Raw genomic sequence first — 15,160 nt, 5'->3', positions numbered from 1 at the left:
GGATAGGTAGATGACCGTTTTTTCAAGACACAAAAAAATATACTGGGTGTTTTAATAAAAAAAGTCAACAACGTTTTTTTTTTCAAAAATCCGCCATTTTTTATTTAAAAGCGATATAAAAAATGGTCATTTACCTAAAAACTTGAAAAAACGGTCATTTATCTATCCAGCGATATAAAATTTTTTAAAATCGGTTGTCAAATGATTGAGCAATTAATTTTTAAAGTGAGAGATGCAATGTGGAAATCACATAACTTGCTTAGTTATGTTATTTAGGTAAGTGATATCCACGTTGCACCTCTCATTTTAAAAATTAATTACTCAGTGATTTGACAACCGATTTTGAAAAACTTTATATCGCTAGATAGGTGAATGACCTTTCTTTCAATTTGCAAAAGAATATACTGGGTGTTCCATTAAAAAAAAGTCAACAAAGTTCTTTTAAAAAATCCGCCATTTTTTATTTCGTATTTGAAAGCGATATAAAAAATTCCATCCATTCAGACAAAACTTTTACTAAAATAAAACATTTCAGTGAAAACCGCATATTTCTATCTTGAGCCGTTTAGAAGTTATAGGCAGTTAAAATGGGGGAAAATATAAGTGGACACCCGGTATATAAAAAATTTTATATAATATATTTATAGCTATATTAAATAGATGTTTTAAAATACTTCTAAAATTATTTGTTGATGATTAGATTATTAATAATTATAATACTTGTTCGTGTGCTAGTTTTTGGTTGCTGATAGTCTCAACTAAAGAAAAAAGAAACGAACTCAAGAACACAAGATATATGAAACAAAAACCAGATAAAGAAGAGCAATCTACGCAGATGTAAGACGGAGAGCCGATAAAATATGCCGAACAAAAAATACGAAAAAACTGTACCCCCTTACAGTCCAGACCTAGCACCAAGTGATTATCACTTATTTCCAAAAAGGACCGATCCTCTTATAAACGGAGTATAAAGAAACAGTTACCTGGTAGTTAATATAAGTATATGCAATTAAACCATGCGTCCCATTAAAAACATAGAGAACTGTAAAGTACTTTAATACTATATGATAACTATAAGATATTTTAACGAAACTTGGCTAGCGTTATATACCCTGAAATTTTTATCTCACTTCTATATATTATCCGTAACGACTTCTTTTTTAATTTGTCTAAAGTCGTCTGAGAGTAGCGAAGATAAAGATATATCTACGCTTTTTGCAGCTGCCAATTCTGGAACAGCAATGTTTTCCGCAGCTTTAGGGCATTCTGCAACTTTATCACTGCCCTTGGACAAGAGTTCATTAAGGAAACGATTCTTTGACTGAGAATTGTCTTCGGTATTCTCGACTTTCACTTTAGTAGCGTCGAACAGATCATTGCTGTTTAACAGATCAGAAATGGAATCGTCAGTCTCGAACAGCTTATCCAAAGCATTGCTAGAAAAGGTTGGTTGTTTTTCTGTAAAGGTTGGTTGCTTTTCTGAGTGAGCTTTCTGATCCTTCATAGCTTTATTTTTACACAACTGCTCGAATTGGTTCAAGCTGATAAAGTCCTGATCTTCAAACGTTTCGTTATTGCTCTCGACAGCTGCTTCATTAGCTTGACTCATCGTAGAAGCTGGTCTAGTACTAGCAGCTCTATCTGGTAGATTTTTAGAGAATTGTGTATGCGTTGACACAGCTTGCTCTGTTGTTCCATAACCGTACATATTTGCTTGCGATTGGGCGGGAGTGATTGCTGGAGGAGCTCTCTGGGTATTGGTAGCAACAGGTGAGGTCAAGCTTGTGGCAATTTGTACGTTGAACATACCTGGACTGTTGTCTACAGTAATATTTTGCTTGAAATGGTTTACACCTACCGGTGACTGAGCTACAGGTTTGACAGGTGTGTTGACTTGATACTGGTGTTGTTTCTGCTGCATCACGTTTTGTTGGGAGTATGTATTGTTATAATTTGAATAACTGGACGCAGCTGTATAAGACGGATAATTTGTGTTATAGTTAGTATTGCTATAGTTGCTGGTACTGGTCTGGGATATGGTACTGTTATTATAGTAAGCAGCCTCTTTATAGGGATTACTTTGTTGGTTACATCCTGTATTATAGTTTCCTTGAATATAATTCACATTAATATTAGTGTAGTTGCCATAACCATAAGGTGAAGCAGCCGGTTTTGGTTTTACAGGGTCAACTATAGCTCCTGTGTTAGTATGATAAGCTCTATTATAATTGTTAGTACCATAACCACTACGCATTTGCGCGTTTGAGCTAGCTGCTGCTGCTAACTGGCTTGCAGAAAAAGAGGTTGCAGCTTTATGTGTGGAAATAGTTACGTTGGGATATGGATAGCTCGTATTAGAACTCTGCATGTCCAAAGTTTTATTCATTGGTTTCCATTCTTTGCTAGCAGCAGGTTGGTTTAAGGTCAAACCAGGAACTTGTGCTCTAAATTTGTCGAATTGCTCTTGTTTCCAGTCTTTGGTAACTACTGCTGGATTTAACTGTACTGGTGGGTTTATCTGTACTGGTGTATTTAACTGTACTCGGGGATTTAACTGTACTGGTGCGTTTATCCGTACTGGTGGATTTAACTGTACTGGAGGATTCATCTGCAATGAGCTTTTAAGGTTTGCTTGTTGACTGTCTTTATAGGAAACTTCATAGCTAATCGCACCAGTTTTTTGCACCTCCAAAGAAAAGCTATCAGTTGGATTATTGTCTATAGTAGCAGTGGCATTTGGAGGTCTTGGCACGATTGGTGTGAATATATTATTTGCCGGAAATACTGGAGGTTGCCTATTTAACAAAATGTTACTAATTGCTTGCATAGCTTCAGGTATTTTTAAAGCTGCAGCTGCGTTTTGGAGAGGACGTTTTTTGATCACTAGTTTTTTCACCTTAGGTACTTTAGGTATCGGAGGTATTTTTATTTTCTTCACCACTGGTTTAACAGTGTAATTTCCTTGAAGAATCGACACTCCATTATCATCATTCTTCTCCTCTTTAATTTTTATACTAACTTCTTTAATCTCTTTATTTTCAGCAATTTTTTTCAACTTTATTTCCCTGTGCAACCTCTTATGAATAATCATCAATTTCTTAGTCCTAAACACATCGAAGCACAGCTCGCAAGTATACTCTTTCTTTGGAATCACTTTTTGTTCCTTCTTATTTTTCCTCCTCTTGTTTTTATTATGAGCCCATATATGTTTCTTATGAGCTAAAGCATGGTCGAAGGTTTTGGAACACATGGTGCACTTGAATACTTGCCCTTTGTTGAGGATGTGTTCCATAATGTGCAGACTCATTCCTCTATGAGTTTTGAACTTTCTCTTACATTTTTGGCAGACAAATGCGCAAGAATTATGTCCTTCTAGACCTTCCAAGCCATCGAAGAATGCAGGGCAAGTCTCACAATGATAAGGCATCTTTTTTGCTAGGGCTAATGCAGCTTCGTCTAGCACTGGTTTAGGGTTTGGAGTTGCACATTCTGCAGCTTTATCTTTCTCGCCAGTAGCTTCTGCGTTTGCAACTACAGCCGTTCCTTCTGTCTGTTCAATATTAATGTCTTTATCAGCTTTAAGATCTTTCTGCGCAGTAACTTTACTATGGCTACTTTCCACAGGAACATTTTTAGGGACACTAGGTACTACTTTTCGTTTCGTATACTTCTTCCTTTTATAATTTTCATCCTCCACTTGAGATTCATCAGACTCCCAATGGATATATTTGTGTATTTCCAAATCTTCCACTGTAAAAAATTTCAACATGCACACATAGCAAGTGTGCGTTTTCTTACGATCGTTAGACTCGTGGTCAGGTTCTGGTTCCCAGGTCCTATACTCCTGGTCAACTGCAGGTTCCATCCAGGTTCTGTTTTCCAGGTAAAACTTCAAGTTGATTGTGGGGTCGTGTTTGAGATCTACTACATCAACGTAAGCAGATCGAAGACAGGAGTACTTTTTCAATACTTCATCTCTTATATCTTCGCAGCTTGGGTCTTCGATATCTTCGGAGCTTGGCTCTTCGATATCTTCGGAGCATGGCTCTTTGATATCTTCGGAGCTTTGTTCTTTGATATTTTCGCTGTCTGGCTCACTGATATCTTCGCAACTTGTCTCTTTGATATCTTCGCTGTTTGGCTCTCTAATAACTTCGCTGCTTGGCTCTTTGATATCTTCGCTGCTTGTCTCTTTGATATCTTCGCTGCTTGGCTCTTTGAAATCTTCGCTATTTGGCTCTCCAATATCTTCGCTGCTTGGCTCTTTGATATCTTCGCTATTTGGCTCTCCAATATCTTCGTTGCTTGGCTCTTTGATATCTTCGCTGCTTGTCTCTTTGATATCTTCGCTGCTTGGCTCTTTGAAATCTTCGCTATTTGGCTCTCCAATATCTTCGCTTCTTGGCTCTTTGATATCTTCGCTATTTGGCTCTCCAATATCTTCGCTGCTTGGCTCTTTGATACCTTCGCTATTTGGCTCTCCAATATCTTCGCTGTTTGGCTCTTTGATATCTTCGCCATTTGGCTCTCCAATATCTACGTTGCTTTGCTCTTTTATATCTTCGCTGCTTGGCTCTCTTATATCTTCGCTGCTTGGTCCTCTAATACCTTCGCAGCTTTGCCTAAAAAAGAAAGATGTTAGTAAAAGGAAGAAGGAAACTGTATCAAAGCGCTACTTACTGCAAATATGACAGTTTAAAACGAATAACATGTATAAAATTAATTTAATAAACCTGGGATTATCAATCTAAGAAATTTACCATTAAGAATATAAACCATTATAAATAAAGTATAACCAAATAAACACGCTGTTTATGCTACAAATAAAAGGGAACTGCAATTAACATTCCGATGAACAACCTTTTTTTGTTACACGGATGACCAACGTGGGTCAAAAATGACACCCAGTCAAAAATGACAATTGATAAAAAATTACGTTGTATCAATAAATGGTAAATAAAGATTAGTAAAACATATTTTAATTACAACTGAACAAAAACAGGAATCATCATTCTGAACATAGAACTAAAGAAATTGTAAAATATACACTAATTTACCTTGCCACAGGTTTAACAAACAATTTTTTTTAATATTGGAATGTTTCTTACAAACAATTCCACATAATAGACGGTATTTACTCAATATAAAATTGGAACATGGAAGGCTTAGGGAGTTAGTCTTTGACCCCAAATTCAGAAAAAAATTTCGTAAAATATAGAGAATTTTTTTTATTACAAAATATGAGAGTATCTAGAATGATATTAAGTCAAATAAAAGATAATGAGTTTAAAATTGAAAATATTCCTGAATTTATTAAATAAAAACATACATTGTGGTCAAAATTTACCTCCCCCCCCCTTGGTCATCCAAAGGTTAAACTAGGCAAATGGCCTGACTTTTAGCGTATAACTTTTTTTGGGGATGGCTGGAGATATAATTTTTTTTTTAAATTCGTGTATTTTCTCAAATGTTTCTGATTTTTTTCATAAGAAAGTTTTTCCATGTTTTCCATAAGATGCGCTACTTTAAAACTCAAAAAACTTGCTTTTGTGTTTTTTTTGGGATTTTCCACATTTTATAAACTTTAGAATATATCAAAACAAGGTTATATTATATAATTTTAAGTATCTGAGTACTTTAGAACATTCAAAAATGGGGCAAAACACCTTTAAACCTCCCATAAAATATGTTTTTTTTTTCAACGATTTTAAGGGTTTTTGGGAGTTTTACCGTGTTCATCATATTTTTTAAAATCGATACAACCTAAATTAATGCATCTCCAACTCACATTAAAAAAATATATGAAAAAGAATATGTGCAGCTCTCGAAGAACCAAATAGCACCATCGTTTATGCAAAAAAAACATGTTTTCAAGGGTTATTAGGGGTTTTTACTGGATTACCCAACCCTTTTAACCTATCTACATCATTAAACAGCACGTTTGCAAAAATTTTCCTTTCCCATATTCAGAGAAGGTAGAGATGATATTATTGGAACATATAAAAAATCCTCTTTTCAAAATTTTTTGGGTGTTTTTGCTGGATATCTATAATTTTTTGCCGTTATTCACCATTAAATGACACGTTTCAAAGAATGTTCTTGAAAAACATGAGATGATGTATTTTCAAGCCGTATAGAAGCACAAACATTTTTGAAAACCCGGTTTTCAAAAATGTTTTTGGCAGTTTTTACTGGATTTTTCTATTTTTTTATCACACATAGTACCACCAGATCCAGAAAAGGTCTCTCAGGTGCTGACAGACAGCTTATATAGCAAGGACAGCAAAAGTATTGACCGCTCATGTCGACAAGTACCTTACCAGCAACGTGCTAAATGTAGTAAGATTTTTATTCTTACATGTTAATGATATACAACTCTTCTTTTTCTTCCACTGATCCACTACCCAGTACCTTGTTGCTGAAACAAAATATTAGGAACTACATACAGTGTGTCCATGTGAAAAGTATCACACCCTATAATTTATTAACTAAAAAGGGTAGTTCCCTATGTTGGCTTTATACCATATAGTTAAAAACTCAAACATGAAGTAAAAATCACTTCTATGTAATTCGTATATTTATTAAAAATTTTAAAAATCCCAATGGATTGAAAAAATGTGTCCAATTCAGAACGTTTTCGGACCTATCAGTCCATCATCAGTAAATTCGATTCTTTATTCTCTATAGAAAATCTCAAAATATGCAAAAATACGTCAAATTTATTTGTGAGGGGGACATTTTGTAAACCAGTGTTCAGCTAAATTACATCAACACTCTAGCGGGGGCGGACACAACCCCCAAAATCTTTAATGGAAAGGGGAGTTGAGTGATACCTTTTTTTAATGTCGTTAAACTACCTTTTCAAAAATACCACATACATTATAATTACTTTTCAGTACTTTTGGAAAAATCTTGGACTAAATATTAAAAAAAAATTTGGAGTTAATATCGATATATCGATTAATATGGATATAATATACTTCTTCTTCTTTAGGTGCCGTGTCTGTATTCAGACGTTGGCCGTCATCATGTTTACAATTTCTTGAAATCTCTCTCTATCGGCTGCTGCGCGAAATAATTATTCTTCTGTGCAGCCAGACCATTGTCTAATATTACGCAGCCATGAAAGTTTCTTTCGACCAATCCATCTCTTTCCCTCCACTTTTCCTTGTATTATAAGGAGAAGCAGATGGTATTTAGGTACTCTAATTATATGGACGAAGTATTCTGTTTTTCTCCTCTGTATGATGCTTATGAGCAGACGTTCTGAATTCAGCATTTGAAGAACATCTTCACTGGAAGTGTGCGAAACCCACGATATCTTTAGGATTCGTCGATAGCACCACAATTCGAATGCTTCCATTTTGTTTAGCATTGTGGTTTTTAACGTCCATGTCTCCCAACCATACAATAGGATAGACCACACATAACATTTCAGCACCTTCTTTCGAATATTCATCGACAGGTTTCTGTTACATAAAACTGGTTTCCAGGTCATAAAAGCCTTCCGTGATATTTCGATCCTAGTTATTATCTCTTCATCAGAGTCACAATTTACATTTAACCAGCTGCCAAGGTACTTAAAATGATTTACCCGTTCTAACTCCTCTCCATCAAGAGAAAGCTGACCTTGATCTATATTAATCTTTCCAACTGCCATCCACTTTGTCTTTGAAATGTTGATTTTAAGGCCTCTCCGATAACTTGCTTCACTGACTAGATTTAGTAGTGTCTGAAGATCTTGTAAATTTTCAGCAAGAATGGCTGTATCGTCAGCGTATCTAATATTGTTTATTACTTCTCCGCCTAGCCTTACTCCCTCTTGCCTGTCATCCAAAGCCTCCCTAAAGATTTCTTCAAAGTACAGATTAAAAAGGGTGAGTGATAAAACACAACCTTGTCGTACTCCACGTTTTACCGGCAGTTTTTCAGTACGACTGTCTCCAATTTGGATAGAGGCTACTTGATTGTAATATAAGTATTTCAGCAGTCTTATATCGTAGTGGTCAAGTCCTGCTGCCTGCAGGCAATCGAAAAGTGTATCATGTTGTACTCGGTCGAATGCCTTTTCGAAGTCGATGAAACAAACATAAACGTTCTTTCGGAATTCACAACTTTTTTGTAACAGAACGCGCATACAAAATAGTGCTTCTCTAGTTCCTAGACCATTTCTAAATCCAAATTGCTTATTACCCATTCTAGTTTCGCACAAAAGGAATACTCGGTTTTGTGTAATACGTAAAAGTATCTTAAGTGTGTGACTCATCAAACTAATTAGTCTAAAATCGCTGCATTTGGTGGGCCTGCTTTTCTTTGGTAATGTTATAAACAGTGACTCTAACCAATCATCTGGTATTTTTCCTTCGTTGTAAATTTTGTTAAAGAAAATAGTCAAGTAGGTAATGTTTTCCTCATCTAAAAGTTTAAGTAGCTCAACAGGGATTTGATCTGGTCCAGGTGCTTTATTGTTTTTGGCTTGTTGTATTGCTTTTATGACTTCTGACTTCAGTATACTGGGACCTCTGTCTAATTGGTTGTCACAGGTAGTATTTGGAATATTCTCTCGAGAAGCATCTTCAAAAAGGTCACTGATGTGTCTCTCCCATTATTTGCACTGTTGTGCGTGATCACAAATTTTTCCGTCTGCGGTTTTAAGTACGTGAGTATTTTTCTGTTTTCTAATTCCGGAGGTATATTTAAGTTTCTTGTGGAGGTTGAAACTGTCATGCTTTTTTTGGAGGTCTTCTATTTCTTTTATTTCTACTTCTTATATAATATACTACTCGATACTTAATATCTTCACGGTTTTACTTCATTTTTCCAAAAGTACTAAAAATATATATAATGTATTTGGTATTTTTGAAAAGATGATTGAACTACCTTTAAATGAGGTATGACTCAACCACCCCTTCCATTAAATAATTTGGGGGTTGTGCCTGCCTCCGCTAGAGGGTTGATGTAATTCAGTTGAAAACTGGCCTACAAAATGTCCCCCACAAATAAACTTGACGTGTTTTTGAATATTTTTAGACTTTCTATATGGACCAAATTAGAGAGGATGTTACCTTTTCAAATTGACACACGGTATAATAAATGACAAGATATTTTATTTAAACAGATTTATTAATTTTATTTACATATTTATACGGATACATACGTGTTAAACATAATTAAAAAAATAAGAATCGTTATTGTATATGATAACTTAAGTAGATAACATTCTTAAAAAAACTGGACCACGAATAAAAATATACATAGAAAAACGTAGATAAAAAACTCAAACAGATTGTGGCCAGCAGATCAACTATTTCAACAACTAAAGCATATTATAATGTATGAGAGAGAAAGTATTCGAAATAATGAAATAACAAATAAGTAATATAAAATTTGCTATTTCATTATTTCGAATACTTTCTCTCTTATACACCGACTATAGCACTGCGCATAGACGCCATCCCCCACCAAAACCTTTATAATCTGTGAACTGTACATAAATATCTTGAGTCAAATTATTTCTCACATAGAGTAGTAAAAACAAACTTAAGTGGGGCAATAAGTAGATCTATACGCATATTTGTCTTCCTTAAAAGTTGCTTTAGTTATACTACACATGTAGATAAATAAACGTAGTAGTCACTCATATTCGTCCAGTTTCTGAGATAATCGAAAGAACCACATAGATTACTAGCCATGCTTATGTATACTACGCTCAACTTCAAGATAAGCTCGAGGTAACAGTTTCAGACGCCTGATCGGTGGATGTGTCCTGTCGTTGCAGCTTGTCATTGGTTAGAAATTCATTTCTAAGACGACCACAAACGAACTGTTTAGAACAGCTGTACCAAATTTCGATGATTACCCCAGGCTGTGGGTGAAAAAACGTGATATAATTCAGGAATTTTTGAAACCTATCAGGTGTTATAAAGGACGATGCCAGGAATAACTTCTACTAAAATGTAACCAAAAATATTGTGCGCTTTTTTTTTAATTGCGATTTTCATTTGTTAAATTTGCAATTTTTATTGATTTTTAATTTTGTAGCTTAGGATATTGATTTTAGAAAAAAACTTTTAAATAGAAAGTTGTAGTAAATTAAAAAACCTACAATTTGAGCTATCGTAAGTTTAATTTAGTTAATTGGTTATTGCAAAACAGCCTGCGAAAGGTCCAAAATGGCCGTTTTTTACAATTGCATTATTTATTGTACAAATAATTTTTTTTATTATTTTTTAAAGCTTTAAAATGAAGATCTTTCAATTCCAAACATAAAAAAAAATTGTAAAGCCAGATTAACGAATTTGTTGCTTAGATATTATAAATTGTTTATCCCAAGAGGTAAAATGTCGAAGGCTATAACTTTTTGAAAAAAAATCGTAGAAAGTTGGTGAAACATCCAATCTCCTTCGAAAGAGTTATGTTTTCATATTCTGATGTAAATAAATGCGCAAAACATTTTTAAACCTCTAATTTTTGGATTTGAAAATAAGGGGGCAAATTTCGTTATAAACATTTAGAGCTGAAGCGGCCCTGTACATCCTATGAGTTTTTAACTTACATATTATTGTTGCTGAAGATGAAACGAAGGTTTATAAAAAAATAAAAAATTTCTACGACCAACTGAAGCCGAGATAATTTTTGGGTTGGCAAATAAGGGGGCAAATTTCGTTATAAACATTTAGAGCTGAAGCGGCCCTGTATATCCTATGAGTTTCTAACTTACAGATTATTGTTGCTAAAGACCAAACGAAGATTTATAAAAAAATTAAAATTTTCTACAACCAACTGAAGCCGAGATAATTGTTTTTTTTTTCCTAAATCATAGTGCCTTTATTTATAACTATTAAGAAATTATTTTACAGTCATTGACTAAAGAAAGACTTATATTATCTTAAAATAAAAATTATTATAAAATATAATTATATTTAATTATTAAAAATTATTTTTTAAATCGGTGCTTTTGCAAGCGGCCGAATTTTGCAAATCGCCCGGCTCGCTTCAAATCCACGCGCTCGGAAAATTTTTACGTAACTTGTATTAAATGACAGAAAACAATTTAATAATATTACAATTATAATATACAGTCTATTTACCACTGTATTTGTTTTTCTTTATAAACTTTTATATGTGAAATCCAAAAAGAATAGTCACTACAAGAAGAAAAAGTTTTATGTATATTGTAGTAAGAAGTAACATTATTATTATTATATTTATATAACAATGAAAACATTAAAAATATAGTTATATATATTTCATATATATGTATCATTTTTGTAATATTATTTCTTCAGAAATGAAATTTCACATATAAAAGTTTATCAAGAAAAACAAATACAGTGGTAAATAGATTGTATAACGGTAATATTATTAAATTGTTTTCTGTCAAAATTTAATACAAGTTACGTGAAAATTTTCCGACCGCGCGGATTTGAAGCGAGTCGGGCGATTTGCAAAATTCGGCCGCTCGCAAAAGCACCGATTTTAAAAATAATTTTTAATAATTAAATGTAATTATATTTTATAATAATTTTTATTTTAAAATAATATAAGTCTTTCTTTAGTCAATGACTGTAAAATAATTTCTTAATTGTTATAAATAAAGGCACTACGACTTAAGAAAAAAAAACAAGTATCTCGGCTTCAGTTGGTTGTAGAAATTTTTTTATTTTTTTATAAATCTTCGTTTTGTCTTCAGCAACAATAATCTGTAAGTTAGAAACTCCTAGGATGTACAGGGCCGCTACAGCTCTAAATGTTTATAACGAAATTTGCCCCCTTATTTGCAAACCCAAAAATTATCTCAGCTTCAGTTGGTCGTAGAAATTTTTAATTTTTTTATAAATCTTTGTCTCACCTTCAGCAACAATAATCTGTAAGTTAAAAACTCATAGGATGTACAGGGCCGCTTCAGCTCTAAATGTTTATAACGAAATTTGCCCACTTATTTTCAAACCCAAAAATTAGAGGTTTAAAAATGTTTTACGCATTTATTTACATCAGAATATGAAAATATAAATCTTTCGAAGGAGATTGGATGTTTCACTAACTTTCTAAGATTTTTTTTCAAAAAGTTATAGCCTTCGACATTTGACCTCTTGTGATAAACAATTTATATCTAAGCAACAAATTCGTTAATCTGGCTTTACAATTTTTTTTATGTTTGGAATTGAAAGATCTTCATTTTAAAGCTTTAAAAAATAAAAAAAAAATATTTGTACAATAAATAATGCAATTGTAAAAAACGGCCATTTTGGACCTTTCGCAGGCTGTTTTGCAATAACCAATTAACGAAATTAAACTTACCATAGCTCAAATTGTAGGTTTTTTAATTTACTACAACTTTCTATTAAAAAGTTTTTCTCTAAAATCAATATCCTAAGCTACAAAATTAAAAATCAATAAAAATTGCAAATTTAACAAATGAAAATCGCAATTAAAAAAAAGCGCACAATATTTTTGGTTACATTTCAGTAGAAGTTATTCCTGGCTTCGTCCTTTACAACACCTGATAGGTTTCAAAAATTCCTGAATTATATCCTGAAATCGACCTATTTTTCACCCACAGCCTGGGGTAGATATCCAATCTCCGATAAGAGAATAATGGAAAGAAAAAGAATAAGCTAAGTTAGGTTGACGAGGTGTAACATTTTCTCGACTTCGTTTTATGAAATGGAAGCATGGACCTTGAATGCGACATCAATGAAAAAACTGGAGTCATTTCATTATCATCATCATCAAAAACTGGAGTCATTCCGGTTGTGGGTGTGTGTATGTATAGAAGAATCCTGAAAATACCGTGGACAGAACATGTTAACAAACGAAGAATTTCTGAGAAGGATGAATAAAGGAATGGAAATCTTGAATACCATCAAAACAAGAAAATTGTGATTATCTCGGACGTATTACACGTGGAGAGAGTTACAACTTGCTCCAACTGATTATGCAGGGAGAGATACAAAGAAAAAGAAGTAAGAGAAGACGTACAATATCATGGCTGAACAACCTAAGAGAGATGTATGTACATCAAATGATATGGTATGATGCACTGATAATATATTCGTTCTGCAGCAGGTAATAGAAAAACGGAAGGCAAGGAATCTATCTACCCACCTATTGTTTGTAGATTTGGAGAAGGCATACGATACGGTACCTTTGAAAAAACTGTTTCAAACATTGACGAAGGTAGGTCTCAGTAGAGAGTATGTGGATGCTATCGCAAATATATACAAAAATGCAAGAAGTCTCGTTAAAGAAGGAAACTTTATATCTGAATCATTCCCTATATCAAAGGGGCTTAAACAAGGATGTTGTCTGTCTCCGACTTTATTTAAAATATATATTCAATCATCGCTAGAGCAGTGGAGGAAACAAGTATCCGGAATGGGAATAGACATAGGCAGTGGTAAATGTCTAACAACTTTGTTTTTTGCAGATGATCAGGTAGTCGTAGCGAATGATGAGGAAGACATGGACTACATGTTTAGAAAACTAAAGAAAGAATATGAAAAATGGGGCCTCAATATGAATATGTCAAAGACAGAGTATCTTAAAATAGGGGATGATGAAGAAGATCCAGAGTTAGAAATTAGAACCACGAAAAGATGTAATGAATATAAATATCTCGGATCTATAATATCTAAAGAAGGCACTACCAAAAGAGACATCGAAAAGAGAACGCAGCAGGGCAAAAAAGCGGTAAACATTCTGAGCTCTCTACTGTGGTCTAAAGATATAAGGCAAGAAACTAAATTGACAATCTATCGTACCTTGGTAGAGCCTATTATGACTTATGGGACAGAAGTTTGGCAGATGACAAAAAAAGATAGGAAAAGAATAGAAGTAGTAGAAATGGATTATCTAAGGAGAGCGTGTGGTATATCTAAAAAAGATCACATCAGTAATGAAGATATTAGAAGGAGGACACATACTGTATATTCCAGTGTAGATAAAATTGAAACTAGACAACTAGTCTGGTATGGTCACGTGAAACGAATGAATGAAGATAGATGGCCAAAAAAAGCTTTAAATTACATACCACACCAAAGAAGAAGAAGGGGAAGACCTTCAGTTGCCTGGGAAGAAAATGTACGGCACATCATGAATGATAGAGTCATCAAAGAAGACGAATGGATGGACAGAAAACGATGGCGGTCGAAATGCGAGAAGCGGCAGAGGCTGTAGGAACCTCGCTGATAGATAGATGATGATGATGCTTAAATAGCTATGATGATTGCCGACCTTTATTGCAGAGATGGCACTAGAAGAAGAGTTGTCTAATATTTTTTCATTGAACACACTTGACTTACTGTCAGAAATAATTGAGGGGGTTAGAAGTAAAAGGGTTTAAGTGCAAAATCCACGAGGAAAATAAACTTCCTGTAGCTGGGTATACCATAAATCACAAAAATACCAAGTTTTTTGTAAAATATGTACCTTTTACAAAAAACTTGGTATTTTTTTTGGTTTAAGTGCACTTTTTTGAAAATTTACTCTAAGTACAGATTCGCATACTTAAATGGTATTAGAACTTTGTGGTAAAACGATTTAAGCATATTTCGCCCTATAGTCGCCATCTATCGCCATTACATTTAGTTCACTGAAAACAATTGCAGTTTGCTTTGGTAGTAAACAGGTTTAACCGTGCGCTTGAACCGTTTTATCACAAAACTATTTTTAGTATTCTGTAAAAACAAATAATAATAAACGGGTTTAAGTGCGCTTGAACCATTTTACCACAAAACTATTTTTGGTATTCTGTAATGTGTAAACCCGTGTTAATACAGGATTATTTTTTAAGTAAATAAATACTAGATTTGTGACCAATTTTGAAGACTAATTAAGTATTATGCAACGTGCCAGTTGTAGTTACACTGTGGATAACAGCTGTGACAAAAATGATTAGTAATATGAAGTTAACATCTGCACTTGAACCGTTTTACCAGTAACATTTATCCACACCATGTACCGATTCAAGTCCATTTTTTTATTAATTAAAAAAAAGAACGGATGTAGTAAGAGTAATATTATACCCTTATATTTTTATTATTTTATAGTACATTGTACACTAGACATATTTCAGTTAATTGAATCCTAGAATTTATAAAACTCAAACAACTTTGAAGCTGATTATCTCAGAACTGTCAAAACTGCACTTAGACCCTTT

At 33.6% G+C, this 15,160-nt stretch overlaps 1 protein-coding gene across 1 annotated transcript in view; it reads right to left on the bottom strand.

Annotated features, from left to right (window-relative positions):
* Positions 1–1,117: 1,117 nt before the first annotated feature.
* LOC114325046 (uncharacterized) overlaps positions 1,118–15,160 on the bottom strand; it is a 196,771-nt gene continuing 182,728 nt past the window's right edge. The window contains exon 5 of the mRNA XM_028272973.2: positions 1,118–4,622. Within this exon, the coding sequence (XP_028128774.2) occupies positions 1,133–4,622 (3,490 nt within the window). The 3' untranslated portion in view covers positions 1,118–1,132. The remainder of the gene's footprint in view (positions 4,623–15,160) is intronic.

Source organism: Diabrotica virgifera, chromosome 9, assembly GCF_917563875.1.
Source record: "Diabrotica virgifera virgifera chromosome 9, PGI_DIABVI_V3a".
Classification (NCBI taxonomy): Eukaryota; Metazoa; Arthropoda; class Insecta; order Coleoptera; family Chrysomelidae; genus Diabrotica; species Diabrotica virgifera.
This window is presented reverse-complemented; position numbering and strand designations above follow the sequence as displayed.